This window comes from Anas platyrhynchos, chromosome 24 (genome assembly GCF_047663525.1).
Source record: "Anas platyrhynchos isolate ZD024472 breed Pekin duck chromosome 24, IASCAAS_PekinDuck_T2T, whole genome shotgun sequence".
Classification (NCBI taxonomy): Eukaryota; Metazoa; Chordata; class Aves; order Anseriformes; family Anatidae; genus Anas; species Anas platyrhynchos.
Genome location: NC_092610.1, coordinates 467936 through 493114, shown reverse-complemented (window position 1 = coordinate 493114; position 25179 = coordinate 467936). Strand labels below are relative to the sequence as shown.

General features: G+C 42.3%; 2 protein-coding genes across 8 annotated transcripts; both read left to right on the top strand.

The window, feature by feature from the left end:
* Positions 1 to 44: 44 nt before the first annotated feature.
* On the top strand, positions 45 to 12961 carry NIPAL3 (NIPA like domain containing 3). Of its 5 annotated transcripts, none has more exons than XM_038167209.2 (12): positions 45 to 193; positions 706 to 1111; positions 2952 to 3020; positions 3119 to 3290; positions 3400 to 3459; positions 4179 to 4300; positions 5049 to 5145; positions 5381 to 5516; positions 6174 to 6262; positions 7478 to 7541; positions 8614 to 8708; positions 9369 to 12961. In XM_038167209.2, the coding sequence occupies exons 2-12, from the start codon at positions 1013 to 1015 to the stop codon at positions 9566 to 9568; spliced, it is 1203 nt and encodes a 400-aa protein (XP_038023137.1). In that variant the 5' UTR covers positions 45 to 193; positions 706 to 1012; the 3' UTR covers positions 9569 to 12961. The 5 variants fall into 5 exon arrangements, with proteins under 5 accessions (XP_038023137.1, XP_038023135.1, XP_071883636.1 ...); XM_038167207.2 differs by having other exon boundaries at positions 46 to 193; positions 4155 to 4300; XM_072027535.1 differs by having other exon boundaries at positions 46 to 193; positions 706 to 1158; positions 4155 to 4300.
* A 1083-nt stretch (positions 12962 to 14044) lies between these two features.
* Positions 14045 to 24915, top strand: RCAN3 (RCAN family member 3). Of its 3 annotated transcripts, none has more exons than XM_038167215.2 (5): positions 14045 to 14194; positions 18379 to 18621; positions 21174 to 21347; positions 21909 to 22080; positions 22799 to 24915. In XM_038167215.2, the coding sequence occupies exons 2-5, from the start codon at positions 18424 to 18426 to the stop codon at positions 23005 to 23007; spliced, it is 753 nt and encodes a 250-aa protein (XP_038023143.2). In that variant the 5' UTR covers positions 14045 to 14194; positions 18379 to 18423; the 3' UTR covers positions 23008 to 24915. The 3 variants fall into 3 exon arrangements, with proteins under 3 accessions (XP_038023143.2, XP_038023142.2, XP_038023144.2); XM_038167214.2 differs by having other exon boundaries at positions 14062 to 14221; XM_038167216.2 differs by lacking the exon at positions 14045 to 14194 and adding an exon at positions 16458 to 16543.
* Positions 24916 to 25179: the final 264 nt, after the last annotated feature.

Here is a 25179-nt window from a genome sequence, read left to right as displayed (position 1 = left end):
GCGAGCTCTCAGAACCGCCCTCCGCGCGGCTGCTTAAGGTGGCTCGGGGCCGGCCCCTCGCGCACGCGCCTTAAGGTGGCGCTGGCGGCCGGGACCGGGAGCGCCCCCGCCGCCGCCTCGGGGCCTGGGGGGGCCGGGCGCGGGCAGGAGGTGGGAGCGAGGCGGCCGGGCCATGGGGCCGCGGAGGCAGCAGGTGAGTGCGCGGGCGGGCACGGCCCGGCCCGGGGCTTCGCGGAACGCGGGCACCTCCCCGGCAGGGCCCGGCCCTGCCCCGGCTCCGAGCGGCCTCCTCCCCGCCGGCCCTGCCTCGGGCCCGGTGTCCGGCCGCACGGGCCGAGCCCGGCTCCGCTGCCAGCCCCGGCACGGTGCTGGCGGGGCGCTGAGCGAGCAGCGGGGAGCAGGGACACCAGGAGCGGGGCTCGGAGCACGGCCGGGGCTTGCTGAGAGGAGCCCGGTGAGATGCCAGCGGGTACCGCGCCCCTGGGGCTGAGGCAGCCCGTGGGCTGCAGTGAGCAGGCGGCTCTGCGAGCTGCTGTGCGCGGGACTCTCTGAGAAGGCATTGAAACTCCTCTGCTGCTGTGTGCAGCTGTTAGTTTGATGCCGGGGAGTTTTCTGTGGAGTCAGCATCATTTCACTGCAGCTTTTGGACAGTTGAGTTCATTTGACCTGATTCTTCTTTTATTTACTTTTTTTTCCTTTATTCAGCCTCATCTTGGAGGAATATAACGTTACCCCCCACTAACTCACTGGAAATATTGGTTCATCTCCACCTCTGCCTGCAGTGCCTATTCTATCTCAGTGCAGCCCAGTGGAGGAAGAAGAGCAACAGATAGATTACAGAGAGCTTGTTTGTGCCTCATGGATGTAATCGTTTGTCCACGCTAAACAGGATGGATGAGAAGGACTGGTACTAAGTTCCAGATAACATGGTTCTAGCAGAGTCCAAGTTTCTTCTTTAAAGAGAAGTTCTGGCATCTCAGAGGCTGAAAACCAAACACTTCAGTAAACAAAAATGGAAGGAGGCAACAGTCCAAATCTGCAACTTCAGCAACTCCCACTGGCCACAGCAGCGGTTTCTGTGCAGCCACACACAGACTCCTTTTCTTACAAGGTCAGGTTTCTACCCCAGACTACCCCTAGAAGGCCTTAACTATTCAAGTAAGCTGATAATGCCACTTATTTTGGTTATTTTTTTTTGCAGAAAGTGCACAGTCTTTGTATTTAGCCATGCCTGCAGGCCTGAGCATATTATATACTGTGTATATAAGCAGTGGGAGAAAGAAATTCTACGTCTCAAAGAGCTAGACAAAGTGAAGAAAGAATGATTGGCAGTTAAAAGATCACATAGCTGTCTAAAATGGGTTAGGAGCAATAAATTTTGCTAGGTAACTCTTCAAACTATTCTGTACATCAGTGATTGAGACCAGATGTTCTCATCTGCAGTATCTGAGTGCTTACATTTCAGCCCATGATCTCTCAGAGCCTGTAGCCAAGGTAGGACCTGTTGCAATAATTCCTCCTTATTCTCCAACTGTAAATGGAACTGTTCCCAAATCACTCTCCTACAAATCCATCATTCTGAAGGTGCTTGGAAAATCCCTGCAAGAAGGGCTTTCCCTCCTTCCCTCCCCCCTTTTTTTTTTTCTTTCCACTATAAAAAGTACTTTGAGAACACAGTCCAAGATGCATTGTAAAAATTAGTCAGACTGGCATGAGGTTTTCGCAGGCTTGCAAGCTCTCGGTCCAGAAGCCAGTCACACTGCTCTACTTACAGTGCCTCAGCTGAAAGGGCTTCCTCCTCGCGGTCGTCCAGACTGAACCCGGAAACCATGCTGAATTTTCTGTGGCTTTCTCTGTGATCACACAGTGATGTTTTTGGGCCAACTTTACTGTCTTGTGGGGAAAGCATCTTGTGTTTTTGAATGAAACTGCTTGGGTGAATCTTACTTTCTCACAGCCTGACAAAGCTTTTTGTTTCACTGGTACAAACTTGAAACTCTAAAGTCATTGTTAAAATCAAGAACTGTAAATTTACAGTTAAGAGAGGAATACAAATGTGAGCTCAGTTATCCCAAATCAATCAAAGGTTGTACTCCACTGTGTCTTGGTGACCTTCACTGAGATGAAAAGTGCTAGTGACATCTAATGAGATCTAGACAGTTGTTGAAGGAGCACAAGTGTTAAATGGCCTGTCTTGAGTTCATGCTCTTCTGTTTGCTCCTAATGTGTATTTCCTTTGTGACTCAGCTTGCTTTACATTTTTTATTTCAAGCTCTGTCTCTGGACTATGAAAATTACTGCTGAGCTAGTAACGCTTATGTGGAATGTGCTAAGAACTTAATAGGAGTTGCTAGTAGTTACCTTTTAATTTGGAGTGTCTCGTTCATGTAAAAAGCAGCATAAAATCTGTGATAATTGACTGCTCCATTAAATGGGCCGAACTGCTCACCAAACCAGCAGGTGGTATAGGTTGAGAAGAGCAAAATAGTTACTGAAAGGTGACCCACAGAATGCAGAGGTTCCTGATCCATATGCTGCTGAATGCCAGGCCAACCTTATGAAAACAGATTTCATAAGGGTGTTGCTAAAGATATTAAAAAACAGATTTTTTGAAGGGAAGAAGGAGTGAACAGGTTGTTGTGTTTAGCAGTTCGACCTTTCCCTCTAAGAAACCACAAAAATGTGAATACATGCATGCTAATTTGTCTCTCATATAAAGTGTTAGTTGAGGAAGGGTTATCTTTCACTTAAGTTTCATAGATTTGGAACGGAGCCACAAGGAAGTTACTTGAATTATCTTAGGTCATGTAGAGAAGATAAACAATGATTTATTGACAGTTGATCTAGGAACAGATTTTAAAGTGTTCTCTCTTCCAGATTGTGCAAAAAGCCCGAACTCTCTTCAAGGTCCAGTGGGTAAATTTAATATCTGTGTATTTACTTTTTTACAGGAGAACTTGATTGGTGCATTACTAGCTATTTTTGGGCATCTTGTTATCAGTATTGCACTCAACCTTCAGGTGGGTATCATGAAACAAATATTGATCCTGCCTCAAGCATCCTGCATTAAAAAGCATCAAGCATGCCAAAGCTTCTGTACCTTTATTCTGTTTTCTAGAAATACAGCCACATCCGGCTGGCAGGCTCCAAAGACCCCCGAGCTTACTTCAAAACCAAGACATGGTGGTGTGGACTGTTTCTGCTGGTGCTGGGAGAGCTGGGAGTGTTTTCCTCTTACGCTTTTGCTCCTCTTTCACTGATTGTGCCTCTAAGTGCAGTGTCTGTTATAGGTAAGGAAGAAGGAGATGACTGATGTCTGAGTGTGTTGCACTGTGATACTGCTGGTGACTGGGTCAATATGTACATCATCCTGTTTCTCTTTCTTTTTTTTTCCTATAGCCAGTGCGATCATAGGAATCATATTTATTAAAGAAAAATGGAAGCCCAAGGATTTCTTGAGTAAGTTCCACAGTTCCTTTTCATTTTTCCCTTCTGTTTACAAGCTATCATGCACATAGCATGGCCTCCTAAGAGTCACAGAGAGATGGAAAAGTCTGCATTAACTATAGTACCTCTTCAAAAAAAATGTCATCTCATCCACTGTTTGTTAAAAATTCATTTTTTTTGTGTTTTGTTTATGTCTGGTGCCAGGTTTTCAGAACCTCATCTTGCTGTTTCATAGTTTTTTTCAGAATACATAGAAATCATGTTTGTTTGCAAATTTGAGAATCACAGTTCTCTGAGCTGAAGCTGGAGCCAGGGGCCTTGACTCTGTAATAGCTTACACACAACTGAATCAGATGAATTTTGTATGTGTGCAGCTGTTTGCAGAACTGGGGCATTCGTTCTGCTATTTCCTGAAAAATGGGCTGTAGGCAGGCATGACAAGCCCCAGATGTAGATCTGACAACTTCTGTTGGTTTAACAGATGCTACCAGGTGTCCTGGTATGAGTTCTTTTCTCAACTCACACCACACATATTGCTTAGGGTTATTTTTACTTCTAATGTTTTGAAAGTGGGGCATGAATGGCAGAGGAATGAGTCATTTGGAGGAATATGCATGATGTCATGGCCGCTGCGCATGTGCGATATTAGTTCCATGCATCCATACTAACCCTCTAACTGTCCTTTTTTTGTCCTTTGGTCGCCAAAGGGCGCTATGTTTTATCCTTTGTAGGCTGTGGTTTGGCAATTATTGGAACTTATCTACTGATAACATTTGGACCTAATAGTCATGAGAAGATGACGGGAGAAAATATCACTAGGCATTTAGTGAGCTGGCCATTTCTGTTGTATATGGTAAGATGGCCCGTAACATGTGGGACAGTTTTCTGCTGTATGCCTGATTTGGGAGTTTTGTTTAAAGTGTTCTTATTTATGGGGACTAGCAATGTTTCTTATTTGCTAATGGACCGTTTTCAGCTTTTGCTAGTGTCACTTCCACAGCGCATGTGGACACCTGCATGCACAACTTAGAATTTAAATATCTTTAACTTAAAAATTTTAAATAGCCTGCTCTTTCCCTGATTTGTCAGCCTCAGCCTGTGACAGCAGTGTTGGGGGCAGCTGAGAACAGTTTTTCTAGAGGTGCCCAAACATTGTGCTTGCATCTGTTCTTTTCCTAGGCTGACTTCCTCTGGACTCATTGTCTCATTGATAATATTGTGCAATCTGTTGCTCCTTAATAAAGATAAGTTTGGCCGTTAAATAAAATGAGTGCTGTAGGGGTCATTTAAAGAAAGTAGGAAAATAAAAAGTAGGCTGGGATCTGTGATGTGAATATTAAATCAGGATTATTTGATCTGCTTCTTTACCTAGAATGCAATGTCAAAGATGTCCCATGTTTCCTGTACTGCAAAAACCTACTGAATATCTTGTCTCGTTAGAATCTATGGTCATGTTAAATTTGATATGGAACTGCGTCAGATCCTCATTTTCCTTTGATTTGTCCTGTTGTATGATTCTGATATTTGACTGGCTCAGAATCCCATCTGCTGCCAATGCTATTTACTCAATATCTAATGTTTTCTCTTCTGTTTTGTTGTAGCTTTTGGAGATCATCATATTCTGCCTGCTACTGTATTTTTACAAGGAGAAAAATGCAAACTACATTGTAGTTATTCTCCTGCTTGTGGCTTTGCTGGGTAAGTTGATATGGACTTAAAATATCTTTCTACTGTGGCTTAAAACACTAATCTACAGTAAAGTGATGTATCTGTAGCATGTAAGGAATTTTATTGGCCTAATTAATGTCATAAAATGTATCACTCTATTCCAGAAACTTTGCTACAAATTAGGTAAAGCTATTTTACAGTGATGCTTAGGATCTTTGCAAATGATTGTTGAATTGTCACCTTTGTCTTTTGCAAACATCCACAGGTTCCATGACTGTTGTGACCGTGAAAGCTGTGGCTGGCATGATTGTTGTCTCAATACAAGGAAACCTCCAGCTCGACTACCCAATATTTTATATTATGTTGGTGTGCATGATTGCTACAGCAGTCTTTCAAGCAACGTAAGATGCTCACCCTCTCTTTGTCTATAACTGTTGGATTTAGTGGGTCAGTAATTAATGAAATGTTTGTTATCCATTTAAAGAATGCTGATCACATTTTAGCGGGAAGAATTCCTGGTCTCTTCTATGACCTGTACTCAAACCCATGTCACAGGAGCCTGGGATAGCATTTTTCTTTGCTTTTCCATGTAGTGACATGGCCAAGTTGTTTTGATCCCAAATTTATACATCAGAAAAGTATTTGCAAAACAGTGGTATGATTGAAATGGTGGCAAATCAAATAGAGTATCTTTGCACAGGCCAAAATCAGTGCTCTGTTGTTTCTTTCCCCTCTGTTCTTGTGATAACATTAAAAAGTAGGAGCAGTAGGAACAAGGATAAGGAGCTATTCAAAATGTGGGTGGCATTCTGGCCTCAAGGTCAATGGCAGTAATTTCACTGCCTTTAGTGAGTATGGCTAGAAGGTTTATTCCTCAATCATTTGTATTAATTCCAAAGCATGCTGATGCCGGTTTATTGAGAACACTGTTTCATAAACTTACTTGCCATTGATTTGAAAGGTGCTTCCAGAAAGGAGAACTATATGAGTCTGTGGTAACTGCTACACAGTTTGAGTATCTGTCCCAAGTCAACCTGTCATCTGTCATTGTATTGCAGGTTTTTAGCTCAAGCCTCACAGCTGTATGACTCGTCTCAGATTGCTAGCATCGGCTATATCCTGTCCACAACAATAGCTATCACAGCAGGTAATTGCATAAAACAGTGTGTTGGTCCTTTCTAAAAGATGGGCAAGAGATTTTGGAAAATAATTCTCACAGCTGAGGAAGGTGAATACTCACAAGATGATGACTTGTATTTTCATGTCATCTCTCTTCTGGAGCTGGCTTTATTTCTTTTTCCTCTCCCAAGATGTGAATTACCCATTTAGACTGTGTTAAGTTCTGTCTTTTTGTTAAACGTATTTATTTTCCCTTGGAAAAGGTGTTACAGTTCTCTTCCTGATTTTTCTTGTTTGTATTGTATCTAGGATACACAGTTGTATAGGCACTTCTCTTGCTGTACAGATTATTCCAATTTCAGCCCTTGCCCACACAGGAAAAATTTCACCTTTATGAACAAAGATAAGCATTTTAAACCCCCTTAGACTTCAAACCTAAAGATATCCTTTTAAATATCTTGTCCTCAGTAGCTAGATGTATGAGCAAAACTAGAAGGAAAAAAAAATACTGGAGAAATCATTCATTGCAGTCAAGCAGATGAACCATCCACATAAACTAGTAATTCTCTTCTAGGGGTATAGGGGCAATAGCTCCCCCCCCTTAAGTTACACATCGCTTTTTAATGTGCTTCTTCAATGTCGTGAGAGACTGTGGCCTGCTCTTCAGCTAATGTTTATTTCCTGGGGTGTTCGAAGCCATATGCTGCTCTCAGATTCATCAGCTTATTTACTTTACATCAATAAGAATTGTAAAGAGTAACAGCTAGAACGTGTGTACTGGGCTGCTTGTCCTTGTGACATCCAGGGTGCCAAGGATGCTTGCCATCTTACAATTTTAGGCTTTGTATACTTGACTGGGGCCAAGGGTTCCTGTTGGAGTTAGAGATCCAGTCTGTTGTTCAGATGTTAGAAATATGTTTATATGGTAACCACTGCTATATGGTGAGAACTCAGGCTGATTTGCATAGTGACCTGCAGTAGTTCCAGTGCTATTTCCTACCCTACCCCCATACCGAAAAACTTGTACTAGTTGCTGTGTGAAGATTTGTACATACACAGCTTCTGTTAAAGTGGAAATATTAATAGGGCATATTAATCTATTTTAAGACTATAAACAAATAAGATGCTGACAACATAAATAGTAATCTTAATGACTTGATTTCTGGAGGGACCAATGCTTGTCATGCAGCACTAAACGCTCGTGTTAGCTGGGAAGAAAAGCATGAATTATTTCTTTTTCAAGGAGCAACTTTCTACTTGGACTTCACGGGCGAAGATGTTCTCCATATATGCATGTTTGCACTTGGGTAAGTCTTAAGGTTCCTTGATGGAAAACTGAAAAGTGTTTCTTCAGATGTATAAATCTAAAAACTATATGTAAAGTTACATGTGTTTATGTACGTGTGTGAGACGCACGGCCTGCTGGAGAGGAGGATGAACTGAATACACTTTCTCTGGTAAGAGCAGACAGCGGCCCATGGAGTCAGTGCCTTGTCTGAGTAATGGTGCATGCTGTAGAAGAATTTTGTCATGCTAGGTTGTGCATAACTGTAAAAGGTCTGTGCCCCATATTAAATCTTTTTACTGACTGAATGGTGATCAGCCTGGATGTTGAGGCACATGGGCTGTTCCTCCAAATGTAGCCATTCCATGTAAGGTGAGCGGGAATGCTGTCAAGCAGCTTATGAATCTAAAAGAACAGTGAAATAACTAGAAGCAACCATCTGTAAGGGATCTGTTTCAGGTTTTGCACTGAGCCTTCATTGAATTATGGGACTTCAGGAGCCCTGTTTCTTAGGTTGTGGCCATTCACACAATGCAGATATAATCAGTAAAACTCGCTATGTAACTCAGCATTTAGTCCTAGTATACAGCATTTGATGTGATTAACTTTCCATAAGCAGGGGATGGTCTGAAATGTCTTCCCGTTTAGTGCAGGAAAAAAACAATATCTTGGAGTTCAGTATTATGAACTGTGCCATTCTCTGTCAACATACTGTAAAAATCAATCAGCAGTTGTTTGTGTGTATACCAATTGGGAAATATTGGAAAGTTCAGGCTGTTAAATCCTGAAATTTCATGAAAGCAAATCAAATTTTGATATGCTTGCTTTCTACTTTTATTTAAGATCAATTAATTAATATGAACTTTTTTCAGCATTTTTATAGAAGTGAAACTGTGATTGCTAGGTGAATTTCAATACTGTCAAAGAAGGTTACTCTGCTGGGAGTTCCCTGTAATTCTGACTTCATAGACCTTTCTCTTTCAGTTCTGAATTCTTTACTGTGCTATATGATAGGCCTTCAGAAAAATCAACGTGCAACATTCTCCTCTCCCTTTTCACAGTTGTCTCACTAGAACTTGTCTTTTTTTCCTCAGGTGCCTCATAGCATTTCTAGGTGTCTTCCTGATCACAAGAAATAGGAAGAAATCTGTACCCTTTGAACCTTACATATCAATGGATGCTATGCCAGGTAACAGTGGTTTATTGCTGTCTCTTTGGTCTTGGGCTTCACAATGGAAATTCAAGCTTCAGTTTCTCAGGCATCTTGATATATCAGGCAGCTGTTTTGTTTTATGTTTTTTCATTCTCTTAAGTTGATTGTGCAGTGTGAGGGGTACATCCATGTTTTTCATGAAGCAGAGAAGAGATGTTCCACTTCAGTACTCTTTTTCTGGGTCCTCTGACACCAGGGATAGTGTCAGAACAGTCTTGTCTAGGTGGCTGCTGTCTGGGAAGATAACCAATCCCAAGCAAATGCTCAAAATCAGTTCTCATCAAGCAGGGGGAACCGATTACTGGGGATGACTGAGGTACGCGGCAAGAGGTAGAGGCCAGAAAGATCAGAAACTTATTTTTAGGAAGTAACAGCTAAATGTCTTTCTGGTGATCTGTGTAAAAGACATGCAGCATTTGATAAATGACTGCCATCCCTCATTCACTTGAACATTATTTCTTCATTAGTTGTTTTAGAGCTAAGCAGAAGAACACTGTCTTTCATTTAACACTCAGGGAGCTGATGAGCCACATATGTTGCTAACTCCGAGACCATAGAATTTGCAGATTTAATAGAGTGTAGATTGAATGCACTACTTCTGTTCCTAAGCATTTATTCTGTCTCTGTACTTTTCAGGCATGCAAAACGTGCATGATAAGGGGATTGCAGTTCAGCCTGACCTCAAAGCTTCCTTTTCCTATGGTGCCCTAGAGAACAATGACAACATGCCGGAAATTTATACTCCAGCTACGTTGCCAATAGTGCAGGAGCAACATGGTTCCAGAGGAGTTTCTGCTCCACCCTACCGGGTGCTGGAGCACAGCAAAAAGGAGTGAGTGACTGATCTTCAAGGAACTGATTTGAATCATCAGAAGTATGACCTTTATTTATTTACCTGTTAAAACATAAGCAAGTGTAAAACCAACCTTGGTATAGTTTAAAGCTTGTCTCAAACTTAACTTTCAAGGCTGATTATTAAAATAAACAGCTCTCTATAGTTGTGAATTTGAAAGTGGTCATCTTAGCAAGAAGAAAATCCCAGTTCTCCATTCAAGGCTGCTATCTGGGAGTGTGAAATGCAGAATGTGGTGTCGTGGCTTTATGAAATCGATGGGATGACAGACGCTGTAGAAATGCAGAGCTGTGGGAAGAGGAGTGACCGTGCAATTTTTAGCCCTGCTGGCAGAGAGTTTATCTCCAAATAGAAATTTTCAGGAGTTACTCTCAGTGAGAGGAGGGAAGGATTTAATCTCTTCTCCAGAAAACCGTCAGTCTCTCTCTAGAAGTTGTAAATCCTCATGTGTCTAACATAACCACCAAGCTACTACCTTAACATGGCAATAAAATGTAATCACTTTCAAGCATGAATAGTGGAACTTACTCTGTCTTCTTGGGCACTTCTGGTATAACTGTTCTCTAGCTACCATTGAACATATGCACTGAGCACATTAATTATTTTTATAGCACCACTGGATTATATGGCAGTTTAGAACAAAGATTATTTGCCAGTTTTCTGGTTTCATAGCAAAAACTTCAAGTTGGATCAAATGGTACAGAAGGAACATTGTGAAGTACAAGAAGGAGGAAAAGAGAATAGTAACCTGACTAAAGGGTATATTTTTGTAGTTCTTGAAGAGGTCCTAATTCTTTATTTTTATTTTCTCTGTGGTTGAGGCAGGATTTACAATTTTGTCTAGTGATCTTAAATGCTTAAAAGAGGCAACATTCCTTTGGCAGTGTTAAAAAGCTAAGTTTAAGTGTTGTAGGTTGGGGTGCCCTTTTGTGTCCCTTTTTTTCTAAAAAATAAGAAAGGTACTGGCCTAATACTGTGAGTGACCTGGGAGGAAGAAAGAAGCATACAGAGTCCAGCACTCAGTACTGAAAGAATAATGAAGCATTGTGTACTCACAGTATTTATCTTTCCAGCTGCCAAGAGAAGGCTGTAAACTGATACAAAGGGAGAATAGACACAAGGGGGGGGAACTTAGAATCATAGAATCGTATCAAGTGAAGGGGACAAAGTACATAGGTTTACTGGCATATGCAAGTTACTTTGATGTTTTGATATCCTCATTTCTCTAAGAGCAGTTGTTTTACTTGGAAACAGAATTTCAAGTCTGCTTGGTGTATCCTGGACTGTACACATATAAGAGCGTCTCCAAATGACCTTAGAAGGCTTAATTTGAAATGAATAGTGAATGTGTTTTGTGCATTTTTAAGTGCTTACTCTGGTTCCAAAGGGCTTGGAAGGATGTTGGGCTTGCAACAGTGGCTTTCTGCATTTCTTTTATTTTATTTTTTTAAATTGACTCATGGCCAGGTTCTGTTCCTACTACCAAAAATTCCCAAGAGCTCCACTGACTTGTATATAGCTATTCCCAATTCCTGCTGTTGTAGATGACAACAGAACTATTCTTTCGCATGTTTGCCTTGCCAGCTATGAATACCAATTTAATTTGGAAATACTTGAGACTGCTTTGGTGTTCTTGTGCAGCTTAAAACAAACACCACCACCTTCCTCTGCGAAGAGCAGTTGCTTAGTGGCCGTACATGTGTCTGTATGTCTGTGAGTTTCCTCACCAGCTTGGTATATCTGACAATTTAAATCTCATCAGTGGCATCACATACACCACAGCTTACGAAAACTAAAGAAAGATCAGCTTTTCTTTTGCCCACAATACTTTGTGTGCTTAAGTAAGATAACAATGTTAATGGGCTAATATTACCAGTACATTAATCTCGTTGAAGTTGCAGTGACACTGATTTTCTACCTTTGGCTCTATATCCCCAGTAATCGATTTTGTGAATTTACGTGCTGCTTCTGTTCATTAATTACAACCAGTAGTACAGTGGAGTCTGGCTGGGCAGGGTACAAGTATACAGGCTTTCCCTTTCTCTCACCTTTCAGTCAGAGGCTCTGGGTGAGGGGGCAGAACCTTAACTTTTAAACTGCCGTGGTACTTGGTTTCTTTCCTTTCACAGTCTCTGCAGGCAAGAGCCCTGCTACTGCGTTTTACGTAATCACGTCTCATTTGTTTGGTTTGTGCGTGTTTCAGTAATTCTACCTGAAATTCTACCTGATAGTGACCGTTACCTTTACATTCAGCGAGGCTTGCTTTTCGAAGCTTTCTGACAAAAGATTTCAAAGGAGGTGAAGTTTATTTGTAGAGCACGTAAATCATAATATTTCAGATCATTCAGCTGTGCCACATCAGCAGAGCCTGAGGTGTTCCTTGGGCTGTCGGCCTCAGTGGTGCACTGATGTTGTGAGAGCTGCATTCTTGCCAGTCTGTTAGCCACTGTAAGCGTGGTGCTAGGACTGCCAGGGCGTACCTCGCCCCTGCTTGCTGCCTATGTTCAATACTTGAATTTTAGATTTTGTGGGTTTTATTGTTTATATATTCTCCCTTTCTTGCTCATTCTCCAAGCTTTCAGAAGAACTTACTTTCTGCTCTCCAGCACAGTTTTACAGCTGCTCTGTTGCTGAGCAGGAATGAGTAGGAGTTCCTAGGATGCTATTTGTACCCTCAGATCTATACTTCTAACAGAGTATTTGTAGGGTTGAGGTGACAATGGTGCCCAGGATTGCAGCAAACACAGCTAAACTACATGTGAAGATTTAAAGGAGAGGAGCCCATATCACATGCTAATTATTCTTGCAGCATGAAAAGTGATCAGTTGGTGTAAAGCACACTTGAACATGTGTATGTCAAAGCTTCAGTTTATCAAGAACTGATCCTGAGAGAGGCAGGGCACTGTAAACAGCGGAGTGTGCTTAGATTTCCAAATATGCAGCATTTTTTCAAAACTCAAAAGCTGAAAAAGTGAGCACAGAAATCAGCTGACTGTCCCCTTTACTAATCTGGGAGAATATCTCCTTGCTCGCTCTCCTAGTTTCCTTATCAAATGTGAACTGACATCTATTGCCTTTACACTGTGTGGCTTTTCAATGCACCAGAGCACTTACTTTGTTGTCACTGCATATCTTGCATATAACTTTATGCTGTGGATTACAACTCCAATGTTGGCTGAATGTACAAAATGATCTGCTTATGATGTTCTCTTGTTCACATTAAAAAGTACATATAAGTCTTATGGTCCAACACTGTAAAGCTAGGATGACTGCTTAATTTTTCATAAGCAATGTTGCATGTCTATTTAATTTTGTCTTTTTGGTGAGAACTTTGGAAATGGAAAATTAATAAAAGATCTTTATGAAATCTATAGAATTCTGGTCTGCTAAGTGTTCTTGCTATAGCTTTCATGAGTTTGTAAGTAAAGGAAAGTTAAGACAGTAATAGCTTGTAACCCTAGGTACTATGTTCATCCAAAGTACCATCTTTAAAAAAAAAATAAAAAAATTAAAATGCAGGTTGCTACAACTGATCTTTGGGGCTGCAGCACTACTAAGGCTTGCAAATTTACATGACTCTAAGTGTTTACTTAGAAATATTGGTTTTAGAGGGCTTTCAAGAAATCTTACTGTTCATTATATTTTAGAGAAGAGCTTGAAAATGTGACCTAAGTATAACATAAAGGAGTGAGGGATTGAGGAGATCAGACAAATCACAATAACAAAATCGTTGTTATTGGCCTGACTCAGGAGTTTTGCATGCCTGCCACCTCAGTGCTGAAACTGAGACACGAGCGTGTTTCTGCGAGACAGCAGAGGCCTCTGCTGCTAGCTGGGAACACCACGCTGCAGGAGCTGCCCTCCCTCCGGTACAGGACATGGTGTGGGTGATTGCAGTACTAGACGCTTAATGGCATTGTTAGGAAATGGCCTTAAGTGAAATAGGCGGCCATAAATTTAGAATACTGGCATTGTAGCTTAATTGAATGCTTGCCAACCTAATTAACACTCACCATCTGGGTTTTAGTCCAGAGGGATATGCAGAAGATAACCCTCAGGATGCTCCTCGTTAAATGCATCTCCTGGGGTCCCAAACCACGCGTGTGGTGTAGCACCAACACCTCACCCACAGGGGCGGACGGAGCTGCTCGCTGCGCGTCAGGGGAATTCAACAGGGTGTGTGTGTGGGTGCGTGTGTGTGTGTGTGTCTGTCTGTCTGTCTGTCTGTCTCTGTGTGTGTGTGTGGAGGCGGCTCTGCTGCTTTCTGAGGGCGATGCGCGCTCCCGCCCGGCCACCCCGGATCGGGCCCGGGCTCGAGCGCGGCCCCCCCGACCCCGGGAGCGCGCTGAGGCGGCGGCCGCTGCCCCCCGGCCCCTGCCGCATGCGCAGAGCCGCCCCCATCCGGGTCACCGCCGCCCCCCCTCCCCTCAGCTCCCCGGGGAGCCGCGGGGATGCGCACGCCTGCGCGCTCCCGCCCCGCGCCGCTGCCTTCCCGCGGCCGCAGGCTCCGCTCGGCGCCGCCGGGGAGCGCGCGCGGCTCCCCCCCCCCCCCCCGCTCTGTGCCGCCTCTCCCCGCCCTGCCCCGGTGCCGCTGAGGGGATCCGTGACGGTGAGCGGCGGGCGCCGGGTTCCCTCCGTGAGTTTCGGGAGCTCCGCCCGGGGCGGTGAGCGGGCAGCGCCTGCTGCCTCCGGGGTGTCCGGGGCGGCCGGAGCCAGGCGCTGCTCCGCGGGGAACAGCGGCGGGGGCAGAGCCCGGGGGGCTGCGGGGCTGGGACGGGGCCGGTGGGGGCCGGGGGCTCGCTGTGCCGCCCTTCGGGCTCGTCGGTGGCAGCAGAGCTTTGTCGGGCTGCCGGGCACGCTCGTGTGGTCAGTGAGAGAATTCCCCCCGGCCTGGGAGCACGGCCTCGGGCTGCTGCTCCCCATAGCGCTTCCCTAGTGCCCGGCAGCCCCGTCCCTGTCCCAGGGGAGCTGCTCGGTGTTCCTGCCGTGCTCGGGAACCGTCGTGCTTCAGGGCTGGTGTGAGTGAAGTCAGGAAAAATTGGTAATCTGAGGAAAAAGCAGCGTTAGCCTTGGAGGATTCTGATAAAACAGTGCTGTGGCGTGTTCTCATTTAAATATATATGTATGTATATAACTGAAGTAGCTCTTATAGATCTGTGGTCTCTAGAAACTTTCCAGGTTTTGCTTTTATGCTCGCAAGAAGTGCTGCACTGTACCTCCCGCAGCACTGTTGAACTTGTTGCTGAAATGGTTCGTTACCTTTGATGGGGATGGCTCCTGTTGAATCCCTTTCCCTCCAGGCTGCTTGAAGGAGTTAAGGGAATAACTGCGTTCTCGTGGCTTAACAGTGTGCGAGTTTCTACTCTGGTTTTCTAAAGGAACGCGGTGATTTCTCTGGTAATTCGATTTGTGCTATAGAAAAGCAACGCCGCTTCACGGCGGTGGGGATGGTTAAGCTGCCCCAGCTGTCCAGTGTTGCTCAGGCAGGGTATTGGAGGCTGGCTGTTGTTGGAGGCTTGCTGTCATTTCACAGAGCAGAAAGCATCTCGCAGTAATGCGTTGTGTTGCTGTAATTAAATGGTGCAGCATGACGAACTGATACATGATGAAACCTGAAGGCAGTGTGTAGAAGCTGGGCGCAGCGTGCCCAGCAGGTGTGTGTCATCTCGGGGGGCTGCAACTTCTTTGCAAAGCTGCAGAGCACCTCTCACGGGCTGCAATGTGCGCCTGTGTGGTGTTTGGCGTGGGTCATAATACCACAAATTGTTTGTGAGGAAAGCGCTGCTTTTGCTCGTTACAAGGGTATTTGTGCTGTGGAAGGTTTGCTGCTGAGCAGGCAGCAGGCCTGCAGTGCCATCGCTCCATGTGTCTGAGCAACCACGCCACGGTCACTGGTGGTAATCTGCGTGTTCTGAAGGTGGGAGCACGCGGGTGGGGAGCGGCAGGCGCTGATTGCCTGCGTAACGGGGCTGTGGGTGAGACGTGGCAGCACGCTGAAGGTGTCTGCGGGTCTGCAGGTTAACTTCCATCACACCAGCGGGGCTGTTTTACTCAAGTCTGGCCGATTCACCTCTGGTAAAAATCTGGTGGCCAGCGCTTTATCTCCGTCTGCTTCGTTACCTAGTTGAATTGTTTAATGGTATGTAAAATTGAAAGAAGTTAGATCTTGGGGCTTTTTTGTTGCTTTTCTTTTTTTTTTCCTTCTTTTCTAATGGTCTGTGTGGCTCTGTGATCTCCTGGCATTTGTTTGCAAGCATTTCAGTTTGTAATTGATCCTTCTCAAATTCCAAAGTTGATTTGGCAAAGACTTTTCCGTAGGTGTATTGTTTACATCGCTTTCATTCTTGCCTTTTACTGCTCCTTACCGGATGTGTTGTCACTGTTTCGTTTACAAAATTGTCTTATTCTGTGATGCCAAGCACACATGGAAAAAACATGGATGTCTTTTTTTCAAAATACCAAGTAATTTTCAGAGTTTTAGACCCTCCTCACGCGTGAGATTTGAACTCAGTCTGAATTCTCTGAGTTATTTTAACCAAATTTGGTAAAAGAAGTAAAAACTGGGATTATTTTTTTCCCACAATGCATTCCTTATGGCTTTAGCTTAGTGTTTTAGCCCCTTTTATTGTTCTTCTTAAAAATATACATCCCATTTTGTTTTCAAGTAGATATTTGCACACTTGCCTCGCTGCTGGGAAAAGGATTGCATCTATTCAAGGAGTCTGTACAAAGTCTCATTGCATTTCTGGCTGATGCTCTGTACAGAGTCGGGTGTTTTATGTGTATAAATACAATCCCAGCTCTGCCTTCATTTTGTCCATCTCTTTGCGCATTCTTTTCTGAGGTGCCCTTCTCTTGTGCTTGCATGCTGACCAAGGGAGCATCTCCGTGGGCCCTGACTGCTGTGTTTGGTGCTGGCAACCTGCAGCTGGAAGCTCCTTAAAGGATGTGAAAGCTGGTAATGACTTCAGAGGAGGGCAGTGGATTCAGCTGATAATCAGTGGATTAAATTCTTGCTCATTTCAACTGCGATTTCTGGCTCTCCAGCGCTGTCAGCAGGGCGCGGGGGGAGCGCCGCAGGGCTCTCGGTTAATCCTGTTTCTGTGGAGCCTTCGCCTCGCTCCGCGTGCTGTGTTGGTGTCACCTCATAGCCTGCGGGGCCCAGCTTGGGCTCACAGCTCTTCAGTGTGGCCAACTGGGCCGTGTTTTGCATTGGTCCCTATTTTACCTTATTTCCTGTCTTACCCATCGTTAGTCTGGGGCTTTGAGTTTCGATGGGGAGTTACCAAGCTCTCCCTTCCCGGTGCCCCTTCTCCCTCGCCCTGGCTGCCAGGCTCCCTGCTCTGCGCTGGGTGCCACGCGGGGCCAGGCCTGTGCCTCCAGGCCAGATGGTGGCTTCTGTTTTCACCGGGCTGGCGTGTTTTCTTTCCCTTTTCTCTTTTCTTTTTGAATGAATCAGCAAGCACAAAGCCGAGTGTTTCAGCAGCTCCGTGTTGCCTTGCACTTGCATCCGTTGTGCAGTGCTGCAGGGCGCCTGCGGTGTGCCCCGGGAGCTTGCTGTGCCCCAGTCACAGCTCAGCGGAGGCGAGATGCTGAACCATGCCACCAGGTGCTCACGCTGCCTCAGACAGCTCGGTGTCCCCAAGGTCACGTTGGTTTGACCAAATTAAGTTAGCATCACACCTGGGGAGTCTGTGTGTTTGCAGACGTGGCCATGCACCCTGCTGGTGCTGTGACTAAGCAGTTTGTAAATACCTGAAACAGGTACCAAATGATTTTTTTCCCCATTTTCATGTGTTATTTTTCCTTAAATATGGAGTATTGAGAGTGTTTGGCTGTTGCTAATTAAAATACTGATCTTAAACCTTTTCCTGTGTGAGCATGGATTGTTTATGCTTTTTTATTGTGCATATTGGTCTCAGTTGATGGTGTTTGTCATGATCCTGCTTTGAAGGAATGAACTAGTTAGGCAAACACTTGAATGAGGTTGTTGCTAGTGAAACATAACACGTTTGTTCACCCTTTGTTTCAGGGCTGTATCACAAACTAACACCCTCCCACCGAACCTAAATGCAGTACAGACTTGCGTGTTCTCTGTCATTTACATTGGAATATCTGCTAGTGCAGTAACCCGGTGATTTTTGCGGTGGGAGGTGGCAAGGTATTTGCTGTTGAAGTGTTACGTGCTTTTGTTTTGTGACGGTACAAACTATTTTTTTACCTAAAATCTTTTGTTTAGCCTCTTGCTTGCTTCCTCTGTTCTCCCCTGACACACATGCAGTATCCACAGCCGTAAGTCTCCTGCATGTGGGGAAGGTGTTCCCAGTGCTTGGGACAAGGCAGCGTCCTCACGCTGGGTGACGCCTGGCTTTGTTCCTGTGTCTGCTGCTGGCACGGAGAAGCTTGGACAGATGATTCAGCTCTTCTGTACATCTGTTCCCTCTGATGAAATACTGATGTTCCTTCAAGTGTCAGAAGACTACTCTGATTATTTGGAAAGTGCTTTAAGAAATTGCTATTGACTGAAAAATGTCACAGAGAAAGGCTTGTAGAACAGTACAGCAGTTCTTGTTTTATGTCAGAGTAAAAGGAGGAGAAATGTCATGACCTGACTGAATGACTTTATGCTCCTTTTCGTGGGTTTACAGAAAGGGGATACAGTCTTCTCTTGTGTGGATGAGAGAGCAAGTTTCATGTTGATTTCTGTTCTCTTCTGTAAAATTATTTCCTTTAGGGATCAGACAATGCAAGATGTGGCACCTTGACGCTGTTTTTGTTTTGTTTACATGGCAGGCCCTTACTGGAAACTGCGGAACGTAAAAGAGTTGCCTTGGGTGGATGATGCTCAGAGATACTATGAAGTCTTGGAGCGACAGCCAGTCAGACCTCTACAGCAGTGACCAAGAAGAGGAAGAACAGATGATTTTTGGAGAAAATGAAGATGATTTGGAAGAAATGATGGATTTAAGTGACTTGCCTACCTCCCTGTTTGCTTGCAGCGTTCACGAAGCGGTGTTTGAGGTACAGGAAGAAAAGGTAAGGTGGAGAGGGGCATATCTGGGGTACAGTACTGTAAGTATGGATAAGGCCAGAGAATGCTTTTGTCTGGATCTCCAGTGTATTGTTGCACATTATGTGGGAGGGGTGGAAGAACAAACCACACGAATTATTTACCAGTAAGCTCAGATCAGAATGAGAGCAGTTGCCAAGGAGCAGGTAACGCTGCAGTTTTACGGTAGCTAAGTTGCTAATAGATACGTGCTTCTTCCACGAGAAAACAAGCTCTTCTGGTTTTTCTATTTGTCCGTGGTACCAAGTCTAAGGGAGGAATTTAAATAAAATTTGAAGGTAAACTTAAATTAATAATTCTTTTAAGGCAAAGATGCTGTTAAAAAAAAAAAAAAAAGGCATTACACATTTTCAGGATGCATGGTCTGATTTGAGTTAAAAAAACACCTTAGAAATGGCTTAAGACCTTATAACAAACTAAATCATCTCGGGCCTGCTAACATCTGTGTTCAGTCAAATCTGTACTTGCCCTTAGCTTCCAAGAGCATCAGGAGTAATTATCAAGAGTACGTGAGCTGTTGAGGAAAAAACGGAGGGGCCAATACGAAAGCTTTGGTTTGCAGCTTTTGTAGTTTACAGAAATCCTTGTGAAGTGTTTCACACTTGTGCAACAGTGGTGTCCCATCACTTGTTGTGCATCTGGTATAGAAGTGTTGCTAAATTATTTTACACGTCTACCAGTGATCTGTCATTTCCATACGCACATCTGCTCTTTCTGTGGAGGTTTTCTCATGGTATGTCAGGGCACATGAGGTGCATCTAGGCAGATGTGCTAGCTCTTCTTCTGTAACAATCCCAGGATAATTAGATGTCACATGGAACCACTTGTGAATTTAACCACTTCTGGTTAAATTTTTCTTATCAAATGGAGTTTGTGAAGTGTACTGATTGTACTGTCAGCAAGCTCATCTAAGCTGATTTATTGTCATAGCCAAGATGTTGATTCAGGATAGGGCAGAACTGTGTGCGTTACGTCTATAAATGAGAAACCTACTACGCAGGCTTCTGCCTAGTGCTCAAAAGAACAGAAGGGCTTTGCTATATAATATGGCTTTTATCTGTGTTCTGAAATTGTGCTTAGTCAGCCCCTGGACACACATTTCAATGGCTTGATGTACTTCTGCATTACATCTGTTTTTATTAAAGGCTGAATGCACAGCAGTTACCGAATCAAATGCAATTTGTGCTGTCTGCACACATACAGAAAGCTATTTGAAAAATTGTGGTGTTCCTTGGTTTTGTTTTGTTCTGTGTTTCTGTTTGTTTGTTTTGGTGGCGCTTAGGGTTTTCCTGTCAACATTCTTCTAATTTGTTTGGTAACAGTAGCACAGCTAGCAGCACTTGCTGGAAGACTGCATCAAAATGAATTTTTCTCTTCCCTGATTTCTGTAGTAGTCACAATTGTAACGAATAGATTGCCTGGTTCTGTATGTAGACACAAATATTTTGTCCTTAGCATTTTTATTTGTGAAATTTTGCATAAGCAAATAACGATTAATGTTCTGATTAGAAGAAATGGTTAAAAAGATGCTGTTAATTTGAAATCTGGATATTTAATTCTTATGAAGCATTTTGCTCAGGTTCTATTTCTCATTCTTTCGTCCCTTTTTTGACATTTTTCAGCCTTTGGAGTTTTTTTTGTATTCTGTTGATTAGTTAAAGCAACACTTAAACAGTTCACTGCTGAATTAGCTGCATGTTTAATTCAATGCTCTCTTTTGCTTAAATGTTTTAAGTTAAATGCCCGGTACGTTTACAGGAAAAACTGGAAGATGTCTAAGTTATCTTGTATTTTCTAATAATTTTGTCTTTTACATATCTAAAAACATCTTTTCAAGCGTACTTCTAATAGCTAAAGGTTACGAATTAAAAGAGTAAAAGTACATATTGTCCCTTTCTCAAATACTAAAAATAACTGCATTTAAAACTAGGGCAAAGATATGCAAATTATCTTTCATAGAGAACTATTGAATTAAAATTGATTCAATTTTGTAACAATGCAATTGTTAATTATTGAAAAAAATGAGGATAAGATTCCGTATTCAATGGAACGTGTTTGTGGTGGTGTGTTTTTTTTTTCCAAAAAAAGTGTTCAGTAAAAATAGATCTTTGTCTCTTCAAAAGTAGTCTTACTCGTTCATCCTGTGAATGTTGACAGTTTTTAAGCACTCTCTGCTTTAGCTTATTCAATTTAAAAATGAACTGACCTGCATAGTATTTTTGGAGGTGCTTGCGTGCAAGGTGCAGCTACTTTTGTTGACTGCACTTTTGGGAAACTGTCACTAGATGGCAGTTCATCTTTTGAGTTACATGGGCTTGTTCACATCAATGTACTCTTGGAATTCAGATTTTAAGCAGTGAGATCAAGCAGTCAAAGAGCAAAGTATGCAATGCGCAGGTTTAGGAGATGATTAAGGGAAACGCATGGGATTTGAGAGACAAAAATGAAAGGAAAACGTGTTTTCATTGAGTGAAAATGTTCATTTTATGTTTAAAGAATCTTTGTACTTCATCTCTAGGAAAGGTTTGAAGCTCTTTTTACAGTCTATGATAATCAAGTCACATTCCAGTCGTTTAAAAGCTTTAGAAGAGTAAGGATAAACTTCAGCAATCCAGAGGCAGCAGCAAGAGCACGGATAGAACTTCATGAAACTGACTTCAATGGAAAAAAGCTGAAGCTATATTTTGCACAGGTATTACAGAACACTAATTTGTTCTGCATGTGTCCCTGTTTCTTTCTTTCTTGTGTCACATTTGCCCCTGAGTTTCATTTCTGAGAAGTTTTGAAGCTACTGTTGACCTCTTGTTCTATACTATCATGTATTATTTCTACTCATTGAGAAATTCATGCTTTAGGAGATGGTTTTACTTTTCAGCTTGAACTTAGAGAACTGTGTAGTGACGCAAACCACCTTCTCACATATATAAATAGAAATGTGTTGAAAGTAAATGAATAGGTCCAAAGATCTCTTCACAACGGGTGCTCTACATGTATATTCTTTTTTGTTGGATTAGCAGCTCACGTTATCTACAGCTACATTGTCAGTGCTTACATAGACCAATTTCTTAGCAGCATCATTTATCTGAGGCGTTATACCACGAGAAATGATAGTAGTTGTACTATTATTTTTAAAGCTAGACCAAATTAAGCACTGTTAATGCAAAGATTGGCCATGCAATACTGGGGAAGCAGACTAAATAAGAAGAATTAATATTTGTGATTTCATTCTGTGTCTCCTGGCCTTTGTCTTCAGGTGCAGGTGTCCAGTGAAGTAGGAGACAAGTCCTACCTTCTTCCTCCACAACCTGTTAAACAGTTTCTGATATCACCACCTGCATCTCCACCAGTTGGATGGAAACAGAGTGAAGATGCAACTCCGCTGATAAACTATGACCTGCTTTGTGCTGTCTCCAAGCTGGGACCAGGTAGGGATATTTACCTGCTTTTGCTGTGTTATTTAACTTCAAAAATACTTATTCAGAGAATTTATGTACTTGTCTTTTCTGTGAGAAGAAACTGAGTCTGTCTGACTTGACATTACTTGAATAAAATGATCCATCACAATTTACTTCATTCATTAACTCATTGAAAGTATAACGCAGAACTAGACTATGTGGCACTGGTTCCGTGACGTCCATTTACTGAATTTTGCTATAGCCTTAGTATTAACTAACATACAACAGAGCAATGGAAAGTTCAGTGTCTTGCAGACGAACAGCCGCAGTTGTTAATGAAGCAGTATGCACTTTTTTGTTGGATTGTCAAACTTTTTCAGAGTTTTCTTACTCAGAAAAACACTGTTTTCCCTGAAAAGGAGGTTTATCGTTCTCACATCAGAAGTGCTTTGGTGTGTAATCGCTTGAATTGGGTCCAGTATTTTTTGCAATGCCCTCTTACATCTCCCTCCTTCCCTTTGAAGATCAATTAAAAGACTGTATTTCAGAGAACAGTGTAACAGATACAGGAGCTATTTTCAAAACATGAAACAGGTCTGGTGAATTATGAAATTTGAGCAAATTAAAGTTGAGATGGGAGTAAATTAATATTTGGTTGTATACTGCAGCTCTGAAGGATTTTCTGAGATAAAGTTGCTTAGTATTGCTGGGGATGTTCTTAGTATGATCTTTGTTTGCCGCTTTTCAGGGGAAAAGTATGAACTTCATGCAGGAACAGAATCAACTCCTAGTGTAGTTGTCCACGTCTGTGAAAGTGAGACAGAAGAGGAAGATGAAATTAAAAATCCCAAACAGAAGATAATGCAGACAAGGCGTCCAGAACCACCTGCAACAATACTGAATGAATCTAAAGCGTTTGATTGTACACTGGAGGTAGGGGGTACTATGCACTGTTAAACTGTGATGCTCAGGATAGTATCAAAATCAGACACTTAATGAGTACATGTGTTGATGTCGTAGTGCTGCTATATATTACATATAGCAGCAATGGATTTTACTTGTAGTTGTCTCTCATGTTCAAGATTTTGGATGCCAATGCTCTAAAAAGCACTTTAATTATAAGGACTAGTGCCCCAAGTGTAGCAAATCCACCTGACTTGCAATAGTGAAAAATAGGAAGTTTAGATTTTTTTGAAGATGTTACATTCTCTTTATACTGTGAAGTGTGATGTACCAAGTGCTGAAATAATATCTTACTGTCACTATTGGATTCAAGAAAGTTCTTTGTATACCAATTAAAACCCGATTTGTGCCAGTACAACAACTTCTAATTCATGTAAAAGTTAAATGGAAGCAAAGAATACTCTTTATGCTAAAATTCCTTCCCAGACAGTAACCTTCTGAAGTGTGAAAGTTAATGCTTGCTTTTCTCAGATGTGTTTAATTTGACATGAGGCACAAATACACGTATGGAACTAAATTCTGTGTAGTTCGCAGAACTACTTGAAGAGTACAGGAGGAAGAACCACAGACCACTAAAAGACAGACTGGGAGTCTGTCCCCAACACTACTGCTGCTATCTGATGGTACAATGGTTTGCACTGACATCTAATTAAGAGTGAATTACAATATGCAGAGTGAAATAGGGATTCAGCTATTGAATGTGTTGTCTCTGATCCTCTCGAAAAGTATGGTAATGTTTGTTCCTCTCCAGTTCTAGAGGTGGCCTCCATTTATAAATAAATTCTATGACTGTTATGTTATGACTAAATAATGTTAGGAGATAAAACACCTAGGGTTAACTTTTAACCTGTGGTCCTAAACTTCTCTAGTCTTTCTTTTTGTTACTTTTTTTTAAGAAGACAGTCAGTTGCCTGGCTTAGCCAGCTTTTATGCAGTTTGAGCCCTTGTTTGCTGTTTTTCATTAGGAGTTTTTCTGTGTAGCATCCTGTATGTCTGATAGAGCATCCACTAATTTTGAGACCAGGATGCATCTTTTAAAATACAGAACTTTAATTTTGTAAACTCATGTTAAGTGTTTTAGTAGGAGGAAAATATGCCTCAGTGTAATGACACATGCTCCTATGCTTTTACGCTATTTTATAATCAACCTTTTTTAGTCTACCCAGATTCTTTTTCTATAAAAAGATTACAATTTTCTGAACAAGCCAGGCTGCTTATATTCATATATATATATATATAAATCATTCAGAAATTGGGCTTTTTCAATTCATTTTATTGTATTTTAATTCTATATGAAGTGTTTATTGAACTTTCAAAAGTATTTTCACTTGATTGACGGTGGAGAGAAAAAGCAATGGTCACGAATTTGCATAGGCGCAGTAGTTTTCAACCCCGTATTGTGCCAGCTTGTGATCCCTTCCTGCCACCAGCTTCGAGTTGCAAAATGGGATCCTGCAGGCAGGTCCTTGTTCCAGAGGTAGGAATAGTATGTATTAAAACGGCAGGAAAATGTTTTTGTTCATCTTGCCTCCAAAGGCATGATATTTATGTATCTCTTCAGGTATTAAAATCACTTAAAGTCTGACTTTTGTCTCACTGTTCTACAATACAAAAAAAAAAGGAGAAAAAAAATCTTGTATTGTCCATGAGGCCTGTGTATTTTAAAATTTTCAGAAGTCCATTTTGGATTCTGTGGTGTTTATATTTTGTTAATTGTTTAATTTCTACCCCATTGTAAAAGTTTGTGTAAGTAGGGATAAGTGGAAAACCTTCAGAAACAGTTTTATAACGCAAATCAAGTAAGTGATGTTGTCAATGTATCTTGTGTAAAATGTGTAAGAACCTGCATTCCAACATCTTTCATTGTGTAAAGAGGCTTAAAATAAAAACAATGCAGTGCCATTCGTATGGTTTTCTTTAACTGTATTCCATATCAATCCGAGTTTGTTTTCTAACAGCATTGTACTCTTGTGCCACTGAGAGAACAGTCAAAAAATTTTTCTTACTAAACAAAACCCAGAAACTATCACTAAGCAAAAATACTTCTGAGGAAGTTGGGAGACTTCCACAGATTTTTTATGGTGTTTTTGTGTGCCTGTGGAAGCAGAGTTCCATGTGGATGTTTAGCTGGCATTACGTTTGAATGGGCGTTTGACACATATTTAA